Source organism: Sapajus apella, unplaced genomic scaffold (assembly GCF_009761245.1).
Source record: "Sapajus apella isolate SASKATOON/1434 unplaced genomic scaffold, GSC_monkey_1.0 scaffold42, whole genome shotgun sequence".
Lineage (NCBI taxonomy): Eukaryota > Metazoa > Chordata > Mammalia > Primates > Cebidae > Sapajus > Sapajus apella.
Window position 1 is genome coordinate 410,620 of NW_022436982.1, and position 21,873 is coordinate 432,492.

At 40.4% G+C, this 21,873-nt stretch overlaps 2 protein-coding genes across 5 annotated transcripts in view; one reads left to right on the plus strand and one right to left on the minus strand.

The window, feature by feature from the left end:
- NUDT2 (nudix hydrolase 2) overlaps window positions 1–803 on the minus strand; it is a 14,341-nt gene extending 13,538 nt beyond the window's left edge. The window contains exon 1 of one of the 2 annotated variants that reach the window (XM_032299936.1): window positions 501–803. The gene's annotated coding sequence lies outside the window, so the exon portion shown is untranslated. The other variant, XM_032299937.1, reaches the window with a different exon arrangement.
- Window positions 804–838: 35 nt separating this feature from the next.
- The window catches only part of KIF24 (kinesin family member 24), a 70,220-nt gene continuing 49,185 nt past the window's right edge, over window positions 839–21,873 (plus strand). The window contains exons 1-2 of one of the 3 annotated variants that reach the window (XM_032299928.1): window positions 839–980; window positions 18,253–18,900. In XM_032299928.1, the coding sequence (XP_032155819.1) occupies window positions 18,278–18,900 (623 nt within the window). In that variant the 5' untranslated portion in view covers window positions 839–980; window positions 18,253–18,277. Of the gene's footprint in view, window positions 981–5,594; window positions 6,228–18,187; window positions 18,901–21,873 lie in introns of those variants that run through there. The other 2 variants (XM_032299929.1, XM_032299927.1) reach the window with 2 other exon arrangements.

Genomic DNA, 21,873 nt, shown 5'->3' on the forward strand with positions numbered 1-21,873 from the left:
TTTTTTTTTTTTTTAAGGAGGTGGGGCTCTCGTGAGACTTTCTTTACTTCTGCTATAACTGGCACGGTATTATCCATTCAATAATTGAAGGAATTAGAAAACATAAAATCTCTTTTGGAAAGCAAGCGGGGTTTAATGGGTAACAACAAAGTGAAATTGAGGCCCAGGGAGGGGAAGATTCGGCGCCCAGGCCTCTGGGCCCTAAATTTGGACCTCTCTCGCCTCTGGGATTCGGACAACCCACCCCATCCCCACTCGGACTGGAGCAAGCAAGGCTCACACGGTTAGGGAACCTCCCTTCTCCTGGTGCAGTCAGGAAAACTGAGGTCCTGCGAGCGGATGGGACCTGGCCTGCCCACACCTCACTGCCGGCTTGGAGGAGGGCGCATCCACCTCGGGCCCTGCAGCGACAGGAGGTTTGCCAGAGGAAGATTCTCAGCGTTCCGAGGCTCATTTCCTCCACTGAGAACTAAATTCAAGTGGGCCCTAAGGCTACTCACCCGAAGCAGAGGGAGGCTGGAGGCGGGCCTTGAACGGAAACTGGAAGTATACTGGCCAATCAGAAGAGCTCGGTTACGCTTGGGCCCACCAATAGAATTTGGGAGAAGGATCTTCGGCCTGCCTTAAAGGTGCCGTTTCACACAGAGAACGTAGCGAGATCTTCACTCGAGTGGAACGATTGGCCGAAGGTCGGAAATTGAGAGTTACGCCTACTGTTTCTTAGGTCCTCTGATTGGTCTTTTAGAGGAAAAGTCCACGAACGCCAACCGATTCTTTGGATGCCCATTGGTGGGCGGTTCGGGACTGCCGACGCGCAGGCCCTAGCGCGGGCGTTCGAACTGGTGCTTGGCGGCGTTGCCAAGGAGATGCGGCCTAGCTGCCGCTGGTGGCTCGCTGGTTGACAGACCTCTTAGGTTGCGGGCCTTAGCGCTCACTACCGACGGCATTGTCAGACGACCGACCGAAGAGTTTGGACCGAGGTGAGAAAGGGCGGAGAGAATAGAGGAGGGGCAGGCCTGGTCGGGAGCCGTGGCGCCGGCCCGCGGACTGTGGGTGTGCATGAAGTCCGCTGAGCGCGGGAGGAAACGCAGTTGTGAGGGAACCGGGAGTTGGCCTCTCTTCGTTCTTACGAAAGTTCACCTACTTTCCTACCTTTCAGCCCCATATCTCTGCCTTTTCTTAAGCATTCATCTTGAACGCCACTTCTCTCACTTTGGAAGACTCGAAATTCTTGAGTCCCAGAGTCCTCTTGCTTTTGAACTCATAACCCTGACCGGCACCTCTGTAAGGGCGCTTCTATTCGGCCTTGGGTTGTGTACTTCCGGGAAGCCCATTCTCTTCCTTTATCTCATACAATTTTGAAGGCTTTGAGGTAAGGCAAGCATCGTTCACAATGTCTTGCACATAATAGGTTTTCAGGAAGTATTTGTTGAGTTGAATTTAATTTACAAGAAACAGACTGGATTCCTCTTCATGCCCTGGCTTGTTGTCTCTTCCCTTCGGAGACGATTTTTTAATTTCAAGGGTAGGGGAAGGGCATCCTAATTTTATATGCAAAAGGACCTAAAAGTCCACCGTCCACAGTTGGCCTTTCCACTCTTTGTGAAAGACTAAACTTTTTTGGATTGGTTGCTACAACTTTTCCTGCATTTGTGGCTTTTAGCCTTGGTCTCCCATTAATTTTATTAGACTCCTTTTAGTCTTTGCTTAAAACAAACCATTCTGTTGCTGTATGCCAAGAGAGTTTATCTCACTTTAGCTTCTTAGTGACCAGCAGCTATAACATTTTAAATGTGCTTTGGAAAATGTTTTAAAGCATCTTCTTTGTATTTATATTCTACAAGTAGAGAGGCTTTGTAGCCTATTTAAGTGCATATAACAGCTGCTCAGGTGCGCATCTATTCATCAGGTGTTCATGATAGAATTGCGTTCCCAAAACTGTTTCGTTGTTAACTCATGGATTATATATTCAGAGCCTGATTGTTGGTGTGATTCTTTCTTATATCAAATTCATAGCTCACTGGCAGTTTCAATAAAAGGAGTGAGAAAGTTCAGTACAGCAGCTATGTTCTTGCTACCATTTTATAAAAGTTTGAAACACTACCTTATAGCTAAACTGCAGATCTGTGACATGTAGTGGAAACCCGACTGGAGATTTAGGGTTTGGCTTTGGCTCTGTCTCTGATTCACTGCGGGTGGCTGTGCAAGTCATTTAGTTCCTTTATTATTGTTATTATTTATTTTTTATAGACAAGGTCTTGCTCTGTCACCCAGGCTGTAGTGCAGTAGTATGAGCATAGCTCACCACAGCCTTGAACTCCTGAATTTAGCCCCTTCAAACCTCACTTTTTCCATCTGGAAAATCAAAGAATCGAATTAGATTAAAATTCCTGTGGCTCTACTATTAAGTCAAGTAGTTGATGTCAGGTAGACCACACGCTGTCAGCCTTCCAGTGACCATAAAGACTTTTTTAAAGCAGCTGAAAGTAGTAGTTGCCATTTATTGAGCGTTTACCCCGTACGAAGCACTGTATCAAGGGCTTTATATACATATTACATTTTTCTTATTATAGCACATTAATGTACTACTGAGAGAGCATTTTACTTAAAACTTTTGGTTTTATGGTGTTTTGTTTGTTTGTTTTTCGAGACAGAGTCTTATTCTGTCACCCAGGCTGGAGTGCAGTGGGCGATATCGGCTCACTGCAGCCTCTGCCTCCCAGGTTCAAATGATTCTCCTGCTTCAGCCCCCAGGGTAGCTGGGATTACAGGCGCCTGCCACCACACCCGGCTAATTTTTGTATTTTTAGTAGAGACAGGGTTTCACTGTCTTGGTCAGGTTGGTCTTGAACTCCTGACTTCGTGATCCACCCGCCTCAGCCTCCGACAGTGCTAGGATTACAGGCATGAGCCACTGTGCCCAGTTGGTTTTATATTGTTAATGAACATCTTTAGCTATTCGGAGTGTGTCCTTGGGGCAACCTAGGGTATGATTTTCTCACTTTTTAGTTTAGGAGAAACCACAGTGTCCTTCTCTGGGCTGCTGTTTTGTTGTTTGTAAAGTGAGGGGCTGAACTCTTCTAGATCCCTACCAGATCTAGTGTTCTATGATGATTGATCTATTAATCTAGTTCCCCCATGCTGGCTCAGCAAACCAGTTTATAATTTGAACAGTATAGATCCTCAACAAATTTTGTTAAATAAACAATACAGTTCTACTTCTTAAACTTTGAGTGCGTGGTCATTGTATACTTCCCAAGCTACTGTCTTAAGGGTTTTGATGTTCACATCGTGTTGAATAAGAAGAGCTTTCTATCGGTATAAACTAATAATAGTATATTGTTGAGTGTTTATCAGACACTGAAGTTAGCAGTGAATTTACATTATTCCAATTAACTCTCATGAAAGGAAACATTTTTTCCAAGTCAGCAGCATTTTTTTTTTAGTCGGTTCAATGCAGTAGCTTCCTAAATGATCTCCCTCGTTCCACTTTTGCCTGCCTCCTATGATCCATTCCTCACAGAACTGACAGAGTGAACTTTAAAGACATGTATCATATCATATACTTTCCCCACTTAAAATCCTCTAATGACTTCCTACTTCACTTAAAAGTAAAATTCAGGGCTGGGCGCTGTGGCTCAAGCCTGTAATCCCAGCACTTTGGGAGGCCGAGGCGGGTGGATCACAAGGTCAAGAGATTGAGACCATCCTGGTCAACATGGTGAAACCCCGTCTCTACTAAAAATACAAAAAATTAGCTGGGCATGGTGGTGCGTGCCTGTAATCCCAGCTACTCAGGAGGCTGAGGCAGGAGAATTGCCTGAACCCAGGAGGCGGAGGTTGCGGTGAGCCGAGATCACGCCATTGCACTCCAGCCTGGGCAAAAGGGGAAAACCCCCCCGACAAAAAAAAAAAAAAAAAAGTAAAATTCAGACACTTTTATGTGGCCCAGTATATCCTACATAATCTGGTCCCTACCTTTCTGTCTTCTTCTCATACTGTTGTTCTTACCTGCTATGCCATCCAACCTGTCCATGTTTGATGGCTTGATTATGCCATGCTTGTTTCCACCTTTGAGCTAATGTGCTCATGTGGAACTCTCTTCCTCCTGACTTTTACGTAAGTAACTCCATGTTATTTCAGGTTTCACCTCAAATGTTCCCTTGTGAATGAAGCCTTCTCTGATCATCCAATGTAAAGTATGCCCTGCACTCTGCTTCATTCTTCTATAGCAATTATCATCATCTAAAACAACCCTGCTTATTTGATTATTATCTCCTGCCACTAAAATAATAGTGCATGAGGGCAGTGGCCTTATCTGTTTTTTGGATTTTTTTTTTTTTTTTTTGAGACAGGATCTTACTGTGTCACCCTGTTGTCTAGACTGAACCGTAGTGATGTGATCATGGCTCACTGCAGCCTCAGGCTCCCAGGCCCAAGCAGTCCTCCCACCTCAGCCCCTCAATTAGCTGGGACCACAGGCTTCTTGAGGGGCTGAGGTGGGAGGATTGCTTGCCCAGCTAATTTTGTTTATTTGTAAAAATGAGGTCTCACTATGTTGCCCAGGCCATCTCAAACTCCTGGGCTTAAGCAGTCCTCTCTCAGCCTCCTAAAGTGTTGGAATGACAGTCATGAGCCACTGCGCCTGGCTAACCTTGTCTGTTTTGTTCAGTTATATTCCCAGTGCATAAAATAGGGCCTGTCTCATAAAAGTCTCTCAAAAAATATTCTTGAAGACTGGATAAAGGTTCCTGTGAGTCTGTGACCATATCTGTGTCCATATCGATTCATCTGAGTAATACAAACTTGCTTCTTTTTGTTGCCTAGGAGCAGTGACTCAGGGCATCACCAACTCTGCCAGAATTGTCCTAAGTAATCAAATTACTCTGATAAATAGTTTCTGCTACCCATTACCACAGTGATATCAAATGCTTTTATAGAGTTTTAATATGGGAATATTTATTCATTAAACAGTTATTGAATATTATTTCCAATCATGGTTTTATTTATTTTTTTATTTTTTTTGAGAATCTGTCTCTGTTGCCCAGGATGGAGTGCAGTGGCGAAATCTCGGCTCATTGCAACCTCCACCTCCCAGGTTCCAGCAATTCTCATGTCTCAGCCTCCTGAGTAGCTGGGATTACAAAGTGTGCACCAGCATTCCTGGCTAATTTTTGTATTTTTTGTGGAGATGGGGTTTCGCTATGTTGACCACGCTGGTCTTGAATTTTTGGCCTCAAGTGATCTGCCCACCTCAACCTCCCAAAGTTCTGGGATTACAGGTGTGAGACACTGTGCCCTGCCCCAAGCACTGTTTTAGAACCTGCGTTTAAAAAGACTAATAAGACACAATGCTGAGTTTTTTTTGTTTTTCTTTGTTGTTTTTGAGACGAAGTCTCACCCTGTCACCCAGGCTGGAGTGCTGGTGTGATTTTGGCTCACTGCAGACTCAACCTCCTGGGCTCAAGTGAGCTTCCCACCTCAGCTTCCCAAGTAGCTGGGACCACAGGTGTGTGCCACCACACCCAATTAATTTTTATTTACTTATTTATAGAGATAGGGTCTCCATATGTTGTCCAGGCTGGTCGTGAACTCCTGGGCTCAAGTGATCTTTCTGCCTCAGTCTCCCAAAGTGCTGGGATTACAGGTGTGAGCCACTCCACCTAGGTAAGACACATTCCTTGACCACAAAGAGATTGTATTCTATTAGGGGAAATAGACAGTCAAATAATTATGTAGTAGTAATTATTAATATAATTAACTATAATATTAGAGATATGCCAAAGGTATACAAACACGGAAGGGACATCTGATCACATTGGGGTAGACCAGAAAAGACCTCATTTGTTGTTATAATCAGTAGAAGATAGGCAGGTAAAGTGAAGTTTGATGATAGTGGAGGAGGCTGTTTAAGAGCACAACGTGAATGAATCCACAGAGAAATAAAATGGTCAAAAAAGTGGACTAAACTGGAAAGTGAAGAAGGGGCTAGATTATAGAAGGCTTTTTGGGGCATACTAAGAAGTTTGGACTTTGTACTGTGTGTAGGTGATAAGATGCCATTGAAGGGTTTTTTTTCTTTTCTTTCTTTCTTTCTTTTTTTTTTTTTTTTTGAAGGGTTTTAAATAAGGGAGCAGCATTGTTATAACTTCTTTCAAAAGAGTGATCTGGCTCTCCAGTCTGGAAGATGGTTTGATGGGGGGCTAAACGGGAGACCGGGAGAACAGGTATGAGACATGTAATGAGTTGGTGAGAGATACTGAGGCAGAATTGCCAGAGCAGTGGTGGTAGGAATGAGGATAGGAGAGGGGAAATTTGGCAAATATTTGGGAGATTAAATTGGCTGGTTCTGTTGATTAGGTTTGGGATTAAGGGAGAAGAAGGCGTCTAGGATTGCTTCCTAGTTTAGCTCTGAGTGACTGCATGAGTGGTATTTTCACCCCCCTTCCAAAGAAGACAGGTAGAGGGGTAGTTTTTGTCAGGAGTTATAATGAGTTCTGTTGTTGACAAGTTCAGATGCTCAAATGTGGAGATGTTTTTATAGTGATTCCTGCTGTTTTTGCTGAAGACACAGCTGTGAGATTACCTGTTTTACTACAAAGTGAACTAAAGTTACATTGGGATTCTGGAAGTAACCCACTTAATATTGCACAACATCCAGACCAAAGAGACTAATTGAGATTTCACTAGCAATGAGGGGCAGTACTGTGTCTATTACAGTCTTTTAAGTTAGCCACTTGCTTATGTGAGAGTTGATTGGTTAAAACTAGTGGTATAGAATTACATAGCCAATATATGGCTATCCGATCACTTTCTAAAACAAATTTATATCATTGTTTTGAATAAATTATCTGTGCCTCAGTTTCTTTATTTGTAAAAAGGGAGATGATGCCAATTGCCATCTATCACAAAAAATCTTGGAAGATTATTCAGGTAGCACAATTAGTTACATGTTAATAATTTTGATTCCAGTGAATGAAATTATTGTTTTAATCCTTTTTTGCTTTATCAATGTCACTCCTTTGGAAATAATTCCTGGTCCCGTGGTGGCAACAAAGAATCTCTATCATCTTGGTATTATGAAAACTGGTTGTAACGGTTTTCTGACTGAACACATGAAATATATTTTGTTGAAAGTATTTTATGACTGCAGTGTGGCAAAAGTCTGCAAATGACAACTTCCTGCAGTTTGTTCAGACCAAGATTTTAAAAATAAAGCACCGAATTTAAACCCAACATTGGTTCCCACCTGTTGCTGAGAATTCTTTCAAAATTAAACCTCTATATTTAGAGAAAGTAATACTTGCACTAGTTTAAGATAACTAGGTTCTAAAATTTTGTTATGTTTATTTTTAGGTGATCACTCATACTTTCCACCAAATGTAAAAACTTAACTCATTGTGAGGCTCTTGAGGGGAAATGTAGTAATTACAAAGCATTAGCTACTTAACCATAAACCAACTTGAAACTTTTTTTTTTTTTCAGTTAAAAACAAACAACTTCTTGAAAACTACTTTTAAAAAATGAATATAATTACATGATTTATATCCCCAAATCCACATCTTGCCTTAAGAATTCTATTAAGTATCATATATTCTAATTCCTTTGCAGTTGTTTTAAGCAGTTGTCTGGTACCATCTGTCTTCTGTTGAGATCAGTGTCTGTAGTTAGAAGAATCCCTAGAGTTTGAAATAATAAGTTCCCTACCCTTTAATCTTTCACTGATAATATTGAATTTCCTGTGTTCTTAGTGACCTTATACCTAATACGGGGTACAGAAATGTTTTAATAAAAATTGATTGAAAATGCTGATTTTGTTTTGTATCAGTTTCTTTAATTTGCTTTTTGGGGACAGAATCTCACTCTATTGACCAGGCTTGAGTTCACTGGCTCAATCTTGGCTCACTGCAACCTCTACCTCCTGGGCTCAAGCAGTGCCCGCCAGCATCAATTTCTCGAGTAGCTGGGACTAAGGGCAAACATCACCACACCCAGCTAATTTTCATATTTTTTTGTAGAGACTGTTTTACCATGTCACCCAAGCTGGTCTCAAACTCCTGGACTCAAGGGATCCAACTGCCTTGGCCTCCCAAAGCACTGGGATTATAGGCATGAGGCACAGCACCTGACCTGGCCTTGTATCAGTTTCTAATAATCCAGTGGGCCCAGTGACTTTGTTAGTAACTTCTTTAAAAGTGATACTTATTAGGCTGAGTGCAGTGGCTCATGCCAGTCCTAGCACTGTGGGAGGCCAAGGCAGGAGGATCACTTGAGCTCAGGAGTTTGAGACTAGCCTAGGCAACATAGTGAGACCTCATAAAAAAAAAAAAAAAAAAAAAAAGTGATCAGTATTAGTGTTTGTCTAAGGCTAAATGGGTTGAGGGGAATGGGGAATGACTACCAGTGGGTACTGGGTTTCCTAATGTAAATGAATAAAGTTGGTTGGTATTAAACTAGGAGCAGGTAGAACCATGGGGTATATTAGTAGAAGAGCATATGCCCTTCTAAACGGGACAGCCACTACATTTTGGTCTACTATTTCCTTATCTAATTGCAGGCCTGATGTAACTATATCTTTTAATTTCCAGGAAAAGCAGGAACTGGGTATTTTTAATTGCTCCTAATTTTTTAAACATTACAACAAATTAAAAAAAAAATTTTTAAATACTCTGCAAAGCCAGACTACAAAATATGAAGATAATCCTTCATGGACCAAATATTATAGGCTAGATCAACTACAGATTAGATGATCTCTATTGACCTGGCTAGCTGTAGGACTCCTTTTAAAAAAAATCTTACAAAAATATAATGTGGGCCAGGCACGGTGGCTTATGCCTGTGATCCTAACACTTTGTGGCTGAAGCAAGAGGATCACTTGAGCCCAGGAGTTCGAGACCAGCCTGGGCAACATAGGGAGACCTCATCTCTACACAAAATAAAAAAATTAGCCAAGTTTGGTGGCATGGGCCTGTAGTCCCAGCTGCCTGGGAGACTGAAACAGGAGGATTGCTTGAGCCCAGGAGATAGTATGGTGAGCCATGATTGATTGTGCCACTATACTCAAGCCTGGGTGGCAGAGTGAGACCCTTTCTCTGAAAAAAAAAAAAAAAAAAAAAAAAGTATGTATACATGTATAGTTTTGTTTTTTGTTTTTAATGCTGTAGGTAGATCACTGTGTGTGTTTTGTTACAGACACTTAGTGGGTGCCTTACAGAACTTGTCTGCTGCAAATGGTTAATCAGCACACTTGTGGAGAGTATGTTAACATATCAAATTTTACAATCAATGCCTGTATAAGTTATTTCAGTTTTAAACTTGAAGAAACTGAGACCCATAGTTGTTAAATAATTTGACTATGTATCACATCTGGTTTTTAGCACAGCCTGACTGAGTCCTTGACTTTTTTGCCTTCTAATCTAGAAATCTGCTGTACTAGTTACTGCTGCACAAATGCTTTGGTAGTATTAACAGATATTTGGGAAAAAAAATCTTATTTAACATCTTAAAATAGAAAAAATAAACCATGTGGATATTTTGCTCCTTGTTCAATTCCATCTCCCTCCCTACAGAATAAAAATGTGTTTGGTAGCAGTGGTAGTTTTAAGGGCCTATGTTTATTGGATGTCTATGATATGTTACACCAATGCTTTAGTGTTAGTTACCTTCTAAATTTAGTGACATGCCAATAATTATAGGTAATCTATTTCTAAGAAGGATGGAGGCAGGTCTTACAATAAAATGTGTAGCTACAAAGAAAACAGTGAATAAAAATAAAAGCACACGTTTGAACAATGCAGATATGACTAAGCACATGGAGAAGGGTCATTATCCTGGTAAGCCTGTCTAAAGAGATCTAAAGTAAAACTCCTGGGGTACAGGTAAAATAAAGTTCATTTCAGTAACATTTTGGCAACTTGAATTCAAACATACTTAAATTTGTGGAAAGAGAAAAATTAGTTTAGGTCCGCCCTGCTCCCCTCCTTCTCAAGGGAGATCTGTAGCTATTTGTAGGTTATAGCCTTTTTCTTTCTTTCTTTCTTTCTTTTTTTTTGAGAACGAGTTTTATTTTTTTATTTTTGTTACCCAGGCTGGAATGTAGTGGTGGGATCACCGCTCACTGCAACCCTTAGTGTCCTGGGTTCAAGCAATCCTCCTGCCTTAGCATCCCAAGTAGCTGGGATTACAGATGCCTGCCACCATAGCCAGCTAATTTTTGTATTTTTAGTAGAGACAGAGTTTCACCATGTTGGCCAGGCTGATCTTGAACTCCTGACCGCAGGTGATCCACTTGCTTCGGCCTCCCAAAGTGCTGGGATTACAGGCATGAGCCACTGCGTCCAGCTGGTTATAGCCTTTTTCTGTGTAACTTTTGCAGCTTATAGTTGAGGGTTACCCATATGTTCATTATTTATGTCTTTTTTTTTTTTTTTTTAGGAGAGGGGTCTCACTATGTTGCCCAGGCTGCATTATTCATGTATCTATCCTGTTAACTTGCTTGTTATATTTGTTTGTTCTCCTCCCTAATCTTCTAATCAGGCTTCTACATGTTGAAGAAAGAATTCTTAAAGCAATTCTTTGCTCCCATCCTCCCCTAACTACTGAAAAATAAATCCAGTAATACAATTTGAATAAAACATTAAGATTTTAGGGTATAGTAGTATCCCCCCTTATTCAGGGAAGATACATTCCAAGACTCCCGGTGGATGCCTGAAACCATGGATAGTAACAACCCCTATTATAGGTTAGAGATTTTTTTTCCTTACTAAGTCTAGAACTTTCACTCTTTCACTTAAAGGAAGTACTACAGCTTCTCTTTGGCATACCTGAATTGCCAACATTACTACTCTTTTGGTCTGGGGCCATTGTTTAAGTAAAATAAGGGTTACGTGAACACAAGCATTGCAATACCCCACAGTTGATCTGGTAACTAAAATAGCTACTAAGTGACTAGTGAGTGGGTAGTTTATACAGTGTGAATAGGCTGGACAATGGGATGATTCACATTCCAGGAGGGGTTTTGTGAGAGATTGTGAGAAATTTTAATCATGCTACTCAGAATGGTGTACAATTTAAAATCTTACAAATTGTTTCTTTCTGGAATTTTTCACTTAATATTCCTGGTTTTGGACTGGTTGATTAAGGGTAACTGAGACAGCAGAGAGCTAAACCGGATGACAAGTACTACTATAACTTACATTGTGATTGTAAATCTAAAAACAACAACCAGTAAATAAACTAATGAAGCATTATTTTTTCTCCAATTTATTTATTTTATTGCATTTTAGGTTTTGGGGTACATGTGAAGAACATGCAAGATTGTTGCATAGGTACACACATGGCAGTGTGATTTGCTGCCTTCCTCCGCATCACCTACATCTGGCATCTCTCCCCTTGCTATCTCTCCCCAACTCCCCACCGTCCCTCCCCTATTTCCTCCCAACTGACCCCAGTGTGTAGTGCTCCCCTCCCCGTGTCCATGTGTTCTCATTGTTCAACACCCACCTATGCAGCACTTTTTTTTTTTTTTTGAGACAGGGTCTTACTCTATTGCCATGCTGGAGTGCAGTGGTGCGATCTCAGCTCACTGCAACCTCTGCCTCCCAGGGTCAAATACTTCTCCTGCCTCAACCTCCCAAGTACGTAGCTGGGATTACAGGCACGCGCCACCATCCCTGGCTAATTTTTTGTATTTTTAGTAGAGACAGGGTTTCACCATGCTGGCCAGACTGGTCTTGAACTCCTGACCTTGTGATCTGCCTGCCTCAGTCTCCCAAAGTTCTGGGATTACAGGCGTGAGTCACCGCGCCCAGCCAGTAAGCACTATTTTTACCTTAGGAGTTTACTTCAACAGAGTTTTTAAAAATGGAGTTCTAATTTAACCATATTAAATAACTTTTTTTTACATAAAGCATCTAACATATAGTGCTTGGCATAAAATAGAACTCAATAAATTTTAGTTTAATTAGATCATCAAAGTAGTATGAATGTGCACTATCCACTGACATAATGGAATTAGCCTTTTATATTAAATGTTTCGTTAAACCACATGAAGTGTTCATAGTGAAGTTGGTAACAACATTGTGGATATTCGGTTTCTTAAAGTCATAAGGACCCTGAGGATGTCTCCATTACTTTGGATGATGGGACTTGTAAAGAGTTAGGAAACTCAGAGAAAATGGCTCTACGGCCACATAAGCAGGTGTTATGGAATCTTTTAATCACTTGGTTGCCTTGGGTAAGACAGTGGACTTTTTTTTTTTCTTTTTTTTTTTTTGGGGGGGGGGCATGGAGTCTTGCTCTATCACCAGACTGGAGTGCTGTGGTGTGATCTTGGCTCACTGCACCCTCCACCTCCCAGGTTCAAGCGATTCATGTGCCTCAGCCTCCCAAGTAGCTGGGATTACAGGCACGCACTGCCACACCCAGCTAATTTTTGTATTTTTAGTAGAGATGGTGTTTCACTATGTTGGCCAGAATGGTCTTCATCTCCTGACCTCGTGATGCACCCACCTTGGCTCCCAAAGTGCTGAGATTACAGGCATGACCCATCACACCCAGCCGATAATAGAACATTTCTAAAAAAAATTTTTTTTTAAGGCGGAGTCTTGCTCTGTCACCCAGGTTGGAGTGCAATGGCACAATCTCAGCTCACTGCAACCTCTGCCTCCTGGGTTCAAGTGATTCTCCTGCCTCAGCCTCCTGAGTAGTTGGGATTACAGGCGCTTGCCACCATGCCTGGCTAATTTTTGCATTTTCAGTAGACAAGGTTTCACCATGTTGGCCAGGCTGTTCTCAAATTCCTGACTTCAAGTGATCCAACGGCCTTAGCCTCCCAAAGTGCTGGGATTACAGGCGTGAGCCACTGTGCCCTGCCCATTTCTAAATATTTAAAATGAACAGAATCTAAGCAGATACTGTCACTTAAAATATTTGTTGCACACCTATCTAGCGCAATGCTTGGCTGAGTGGGATCATATTGCTTTTGTCTTTAATAATTCACACAGTAGTATAAGGCAGAGCCATCTTACGTTATCTCTGGAACAAGACTGGCAGTAAATTTTTTAAAAAATGAGTATGTTATAAATGCCCTGTCAGATGTATCACCAAAACTCCACAGGAGTTTAGAGAGAAGTCACATTTCCCTGAAATTAATCTAGTCAGCATATATTTATGGATAGTATGGATATTTTTATGGCTGTAATGAATAGCATATGAGAAGGTTTATGTTAAATTAAAGCATAGATTGCAATATAGTTATGAGTACAGTGTTATATACAATTTTTTAAAGGCTAGAAAGCCACTGAAATCTTAAAAAACAGTTGTATCAAGTCAATTTAGGGAGGCTGGGAGGGAGAAAGAGAGGTGAAATTAAAAATATATATACTTTTTCATTTAGAAATATATTTTTAAAATAAATAATACAGTCACATAGTTTCAACTTTTAAAAAACAAATTGTTTAAGGTCTTGCCCTGTGTGATAGAGACACCAGTGAAATAGAAATGACAATAGGAAAGGTAATAATAACTACCAGCATTTTTGAGTATACAGTAGTTTCCTTCCCATAATCATCCTCTATCACCTACCTCCCCTTACCCCTGCAAGACCACTATTATTACTTGTGCATCCTGTCAGTGGTATTTTTTGTCTGATAAGCACACATATATATTTATTATAGATTATTTATCTCTCTCTTTTACAAACTGTTCTTTACCTTGCTTTATTCACAATATATTGGAGAGCTTTCTTTTTTTAATAACATAGCTTACTTACTCTTTGTAATTGCCTCATAGTATTCATTAAATGGACTATCATAATTTATTTAACCAGTTCCTATTCCATGACTTCGCTATAACAGGCAGTGCTGTAATTAATAACATTATACTTAGTCATTTCGTACTTCTATGTAATATCTGGAGGATAAGGATAAGTTCCTAGAGGTGGAATTGCTGGATCAGTGCATTTGTATTTGTGATTTTGATAGCTATAAATCAGTGGCATACAATCATAATCACCTAGGGAACTTTTTCAAAGTTCTTATGTCTGTCTTTCCTAAAACCACCTGGGAGTTTTTTCTTGTTGCTTTTTGGTTTTCTATAGATCTGGGATGGGCCCAGGTATATCTCTCTCTCTCTCTCTCTCTCTCTCTCTCTCTCTCTCTCTCTCTCTGTGTGTGTGTGTGTGTGTGTGTGTGTGTGTGTGTGTGTGTGTGTATTAGATGGATATATAGATCTATATACATAGATAGATCTATATATTTAGATAGATATATAGATCTATGTATACATATATATATACACACATAGATTTGTTTGTGCATATGTGTGTGTATAGATATTTTATTTATTTATTTATTTTTGAGACAGAGTCTTGCTCTGTTGCCAGGCTGGAGTGCAGTGGCGCGATCACAGCTCACTGAAACCCCTGCCTCCTGGGTTCAAGCGATTCTTCTGCCTCAGCCTCCTGAGTAGCTGGGGCTACAGGCATGTGCCATCATGCCCAGAGACAGGGTTTCACCATGTTGGCCAGGATGGTCTCAGTCTCTTGACCTTGTGATCTGCCTGCCTCTGCCTCCCAAAGTGCTAGGCTTACAGGCATGAGACACCATGCCCAGCCAGGTATCTATATTTTTTATTAAAGTATCTAGAGTAGGCTGGGCATGGTGGCTCATGCCTGTAATCCCAGCACTTTGGGAGTCTGAGGCAGGTGGATCACTTGAGGTCAGGAGTTCGAGACTAGCCTGGCCAACATGGTGAAACTGCCTCTCTACTAAAAAAAAAAAAAAAAAAAAAAAAAATAGCGGGGCGTGGTGGTGCACACCTGTAATCCCAACTATTTGGGAGCCTAAGCCATGAGAATCGCTTGAACCCAGGGTGCAGAGGTTGCAGTGAGCTGGGATTATGCCACTGTACTGCAGTCTGGGCAACAGAGCAAGACTGTCTCGAAAAACAAACAAACAAACAATAAACAACAACAACAACAACAACCCTGGTGTCTAGAGTGATTCTAATATTTGTCTCAGAAGGAGGAGGAGGGGCTCAACATTGTAGAATGGAGTGTGGTATGCAGAAGCATATTTAGGCTGGGTTCAGTGGCTTACACCTGTAATCCCAGCACTTTGGGAGTCTGAGGCAGGAGGATCATTTGAGCCCAGGAGTTTGAGACTAGCCTGAGCAACATAGGGAGACCGTTTCTCTCTCTCTCTCTCTTTTTTTTTTTTTTTTTTTTTTGGAGAGTCTCGCTCTGTCGCTGGGAGCCAGGCTGGAATGCAATGGCAAGACCTCGGCTCACTGCAACCTCTGCCTCCTGGATTCAAGCAATTCTCCTGCCTCAGCCTTCCAAGTAGCTGGGACTACAGGCGCGTGCCACCATGCCCAGCTAATTTTTGTATTTTTAGTAGAGATTGGGTTTCACCATGTTGGCCAGGATGGTGTCTATCTCTTGACCTCGTGATCCGCCTGCCTCGGCCTCCCAAAGTGCTGGGATTACAGGCATGAGCCACTGCGCCTGGCGGGAGACCCTTTCTCTACAAACAAATGTAAAAATTAGCCATATGTGGTGATATGTACCTGTAGTCCTAGTTGGGAAGCTGAGGTGGGAGGATCACTTGAGCCCAGGAGGTCGAGGCTGCAGTGAGCCATGATCACATAACTGCACTTCAGCCTGGGCAACAGAGCAAGACCCTGCCTCAAAAAGAAAACCCAAGCCGGGTGCGGTGGCTCAAGCCTGTAATCCCAGCACTTTGGGAGGCCGAGGCGGGTGGATCACGAGGTCAAGAGATCAAGACCATCCTGGTCAACACGGTGAAACCCCGTCTCTACTAAAAATACAAAAAATTAGCTGGGCATGGTGACGTGTGCCTGTAATCCCAGCTACTCAGGAGGCTGAGGCAGGAGAATTGCCTGAACCCAGGAGGCAGAGGTTGCGGTGAGCCGAGATCGCGCCATTGCACTCCAGCCTGGGTAACAAGAGCAAAAAAAACTCCGTCTCAAAAAAAAAAAAACAAAAAAAAAAAACCAAAAAAACAGGTAACATGGGGAAGTTATACATGTGAGAGGCAGGGGATATATGGGAAATTTTTATACCTTCCACTCAATTTTGCTATGAACCTAAAACTCTAGAAAATAAAGTCTAATAAAAAATCATTTTAATCTGGACATGGTGGCTCACACCTATAGTCCCAGCCACTTGGGAGGTTGAGATGAGAGGATCTCTTGTGCCTACAAGTTTGAGTCCGAAGACCCTATCTCAAAAAATTAATTAAATAAATTTCTTAAAAACTTATTGTTTTTAAAAAACTAATTTGTTTTAAAAAATTATTTTTTAAAAAGACACAGAGGGATGTTGCAGTTATCTACTGCTATGTTACAAATTACCCTCAAAACTTAGTGGCTTAAAACAATTATTTTATTTGCTCAGTTCTGTGAGTCGGATTTTGGACTGGTCTTTGCCCAGATATTTGGGTTGTTCTTTTCCTGATCTGACCTGAGGTCACTGATGTGGCTGCATGTGATGCCACTGGGCCTGGATAGTCTAAGATAGCTTCTCACATGTCTGGCTTTGGTGATGGCTGTTGGCTGGGTCCTTGAGGCCTAGGCATGAAAGTTGCATAGCATTACTTCCACCATATTGCATTTGGTAAAAACAAGTCACAAGGCTAGCCTAGATGAAATGAGGGAAGACATAGACTTCATTTCTTGATGGAAGAACCTGCAAATAATTTTTGATTTAAAAAACAAAGCTACCTTCAAAAAGCAAATCTACCAGCTGGTATAGTGGCTCACGCCTGTAATCCCAGCATTTTGAGAGGCTGAGGCTGGTGGAGCACCTGAGGTCAGGAGTTCAAGACCAGCCTGGCCAACATGGCAAAACCCCATCACTACTAAAAATACAAAAATTAGCCAGGCATGGTGGTGCTTGCCCCTAATCCCAGCTACTTGGGAGGCTGAGGCAGGAGAATTGCTTGAACCCAGGAAGTGGAGGTGAGCTGAGATCATGCCTCTGCACACCAGCCTGGGCAACAGAGCAAGACTCCATCTCAAAAAACAAAAACACACAAAAAAACCCAAATCTGCCACAAATAGAAAAGGCCAGGATTAGTTTAGGATGTGTTACTCAGCCCATTTAGCTTTTTAGCCTAAGTAGTATTTCCTCCAAAGCAAATTATTCAAGGTTCTTTAATTATCTGTATTACCTTGCCCTCAACTCTTTCTCTATTTCTGCTAGAAAGAAGATAAAATATGCAAATCAACAGGAAGTAATAAAAACTTTAAAAAAAGAAAAAGTATAAATTAAAATGAAAACAGGAAAGTTTTACCATGAGTTACCTAACTGAATTTTTGAAAACTCTGGATTATAAAATCATTTTAAAAAAGAAAATGTAGTTTATTTACTTTTGGATATTCTCATGAACTTAACAGTGATATAGAGCACTCAGGATCTTGACTTTAATAATAGACCAGGATTATGTGTTATTACCACGTCATTTGTTAGTATTTAATTAAATATCTCAGTGTTAAAGTTTTAAAAACATTTTATAACTATTTAAAATCTTGACCATGGTATTAATTTCCTGGGTAAATTATTTGATTCATATTCTGTACAGGTAGAGATTGATGACCACCTTTTGGAATGATCTGAAATCCTGAATTAGTAGATGCTGAATTGATGATGTCTTTACTTCTATTTAGCTAACTTTTGCCAGTACTCAGCAAATACAAGTGCTATCTTCCTTTGAGTTCTATTAGTGTATAATCCTCTGTGGTATGCCATTTAATTCTGCTTTTCATTCTGAAAGAGTTCTTAGCCCCTGTTCATTCATGGGAAACAGTTGTGCAGCATGCCTTGACATTAAGTTGAGCATCTAAAATTAGTCCTGCTATGATCAGTTGTTGGGAACAAGGTTTCAGTAGTTGTGGCTTGTATAAAGTAGATATTGCAAGGTTGGAAGGAACTCCCTAGAAATAAGTAAGTGATATGTTATATATGTGTTTATTTGTGTATCTGTGTGTATATATAATGGAAGATCTCTTTTTACTAAGCAGATTAACAAATTATATGTTACCACAAATTCTTCACATGCAATACAAAGCATCTTTGTTCATGCACTATGCTATTTAATCAATAATTTCAGAAAATTGAGAACTTGACAAAATATTTTTTGCATGTTTGTTTAGTGGTTTTCAGTTTTTAAAAGACATAATTGTATCATATATACTCTATTTCAAGTGAATGGCTTTTCTTTCTCTCCTCAGAGTTTATAGAAACCTGTTCGCCAAAATGGCATCCTGGTTATATGAATGTCTTTGTGAAGCTGAACTTGCACAGTATTATTCTCATTTCACTGCCCTTGGCCTTCAGAAAATAGATGAATTAGCCAAGATTACAATGAAGGACTACTCCAAATTAGGAGTCCACGACATGAACGACCGCAAACGTCTCTTCCAACTTATCAAAATTATTAAGATTATGCAGGAAGAAGATAAAGCAGACAGTATCCCAGAGCATCATCTTCAGACAAGCAGCCTGCGCATCAAGTCACAGAAATTAAGATCTGGCCCTCGCAGACAGCTGAATTTTGATTTTCCTGTTGACAATAAAGACAGAAGTGCCAGCAATGATGGGTTTAAAATGTGCATTTTATCAGATTTCTCTGCAAATGAACAGAAGTCCACTTACCTAAAAGCACTAGAACACATGCTACCAGATGATTCCCAGTACCATACAAAAACAAGAATTCTGAATGCCACAGCTGCTGATTCCTATGTGCAAACCGAAATCAGCACTTCACTGTTTTCACCAAATTGCTTTTCTCCAATACTGGGGGATTGTGATATTCCCATTATTCAAAGAATCTCTAATGTTTCAGGGTATAACTATGGAATCCCTCATTCTTGTATCAGGTAATAAATGTTATCTTTTCTTTCTTTTGAGGGAAAGCAGCCTCTAGCAAGGGCAGGCCTCTTCTTTATGTCCAGCAGAGAGTATCTACTCCTTATTTACAGTAAATAAATATAACAAATTATCATGAACAGCTTTTGCATCAGTAATAGGAATACCTGGATGCGGGAAAATTAAAGAGAAATTGGGACTTTCTAGAGGGGAGAAAGATGATATTGTTCATGTACATCAAAACAGCTGCTACTTGCCAGGATCTGTAGCAGACCTGTTTCTATTATTTATTATAGCTTAATGTGATACATCTAGTACATCTGTGAAAGTAGCATAGTTAACCCTTCTACAATGGAGAAAAAAATTACACAATCCACAGGACTTTTTTAAGGTTATCCAATTCACTTCAACCAACCAGGAGACTTAATGATGCTTTGTTAAAAACAAGGGCATGTAGTTTCATTAAGTAGGTCTTTGGAGCAGTTAGTTCATCTGCACACATTGAAATATGATCCTGATTTTTAGTGCTTTCTACAGTTTCAGCCCTGGAAAAAACATAATTTTGGTGATTACAAACAGTAAGACATCGTTGGTAGAGATTACAGTTTGAGAGTCAGGATGACAATAAGTTATTTTCACGAGTGTTTTGAGTTAGAATTTGAAATAAGGTCCCTAAGAGGTGAAATAACAAGTAATTCCTAGTACTAACAGTGGTATCATAGGAAATATGTTCTTGTAAAAATAATTGCTTGTTTTATTTTAAACGTTATATACGTGAGTTATGGGAAAATAAAATTCATTCTTGAGCCATATTTTCTTTTTAAAAATACTGTTATTCATATGTTAAGATAAAGTATTTATGTCTGGTCTTACATTGGCTAAGGTTTCAGAAGATCTCATAATCAGTTCTTTTACTCCATAAAAATAGAAGACTCAGTTTTATGGTAAAAATATATTTAGTAATTTGAAATAAATTTTACAACGTTTTGGAAAACATTTTGTTTGGTCTAGGAGAACACAGAGCATATAATACTGTTTTCTTCTTTTAATTGTAAGAGGAATAGATTGTTCCTTGACTATGAAGTCAGATTGTTGCTATTCTGTTGGTTAAATCAGTGGTGAAGGAGTAAATATTTTCTTGAATATTATCTTTTTATTGAATGACACATAAAAATCTAAATTGGAATTACTTAAAAATACTATTTTACATTGTTTAACACCATCAAGGATAGAATGGATATTTTAGTTTAACCATTGCCATTTCATTTATTTTACTTTTTGTTTATTTGTTTTGTAGAGACAGGGTCTTGCTCTGTTGCCCAGGCTGAAGTCCAGTGCTCTGTTGCCCAGGCTGAAGTCCAGTGGTGCAGTCATAGCCCACTGCAGCCTCAAACTCCTGAGGTCAAGCTACGCAAGTAGCTAGGACTGCAGGTACACATCACTGTCCCCAGCTAATTTTTCAAATTTTTCTAGAGTTAGGGATCTCACTGTGTTACCCAGGCTGGTCTTGAAGTCCTGGCCTCAAGTGATCCTCCCACTTCAGCCCCCCAAAGGACACAGATGAGAGCTACTCCACCCTGCCCAAATTAGAGCTTTTTAGAAGAACATGCGTGTCTTTTTGCCCCTTGAACTTGAAAATGATGGGCCTTTTGTTCATATGAGTCATCGTAGAGCCCTGGACACTTTTAAAAAGTACTAAACATTTTCTGTCCTCTTCGATTAGCTTTATGTGATTAGGTTATTTATATCCAACAACTAAAGATTTTTAAAAAATTTTTTTAGCCTTTTCTTTATTTTTCCACCTAACCAGTGTGCTAACAACTAAAGATTTTAACACAAAACCCTTATTAAAATGATGCATTAAGCAGGGCACAGTGGCTCACCCCTCTAATCCCAGCACTTTGGGAGGCCAATGAGGGTGGATCACCTTAGGAGTTTAAGACCAACCTGGCCAACATGGAAAAACCCTGTCTCTGCTAAAAATACAAAAATTAGCTGGGCATCCTGGCAGGTACCTGTAATCCCAGCTATTCGAGAGGCTGAGGCAGGATAATCGCTTGAACCTGGGAGGTGGAGGTTGCAGTGAGCCAAGATTGCACCACTGCACTCCAGCCTGAATGATACAGTGAGACTCTTGAAAGAAAAAAATATGCATTAAAATTCTTCATTTTCGATGAGCACAGTGGCTCATGCCTATAATCCTGGCATATTGGAAGGCCAAGGCAGGCAAGATTGCTTGAGCCCAGGAGTTTGAGGCCAGCCTGGGCAACATGGTGAGATACTGTCTCTACAAAAATTAGCCAGGTGTGGTGGCATGCACCTGTAGTTCAGCTACTATTGGCTGAAGTGGGAGGATGTCTTCAGCCCAGGAGGTTCAGGCTGCAGTAAGCTGTGCTCATACCACTGCACTCCAGCCTGGGTGACAGAGCAAGACCCTGTCTCAAAACAAAAAATTCCCTTTTCTTGTGAAAAATTAAACATATGCAAAATAAGAGAAAATAGAACTGTGAATTCTTATTTGTCCATCATCCAGTTTCATTTCTTTTTTGAGACAGAGTCTCACTCTGTTGCCCAGGCTGGAATGCAGTGGCATGATCTCAGCTCACTGTAACCTCCACCTCCTGGGTTTAAGCGAGCACTCCTGGCAAAGTTTTTTATTTTTAGTAGAGATGGGATTTCACTGTGTTGGCCAGGTTGGTCTCAAACTCCTGACCTCAAGTGATCTGCCTACCTCAGCCTCCCAAAGTTCTGGGATTACAGGCATGAGCCACGATGACCAACCCATCATCCAGTTTTAATGATTGTCAGGATTTTCCCATACTACCTCAAAATGGTACATTTCATTCATTCAGTCATTTATTCTTTGTTTATTCCACTTGCATTTTCATGCAGAAATGATGCTAAGTCCCTAAATTTTGGTTAAAAATAAATTTGTTTTAAAACATTATATTAGAAAATTATTTGCTGTTTGTTTTTTTTTTTTA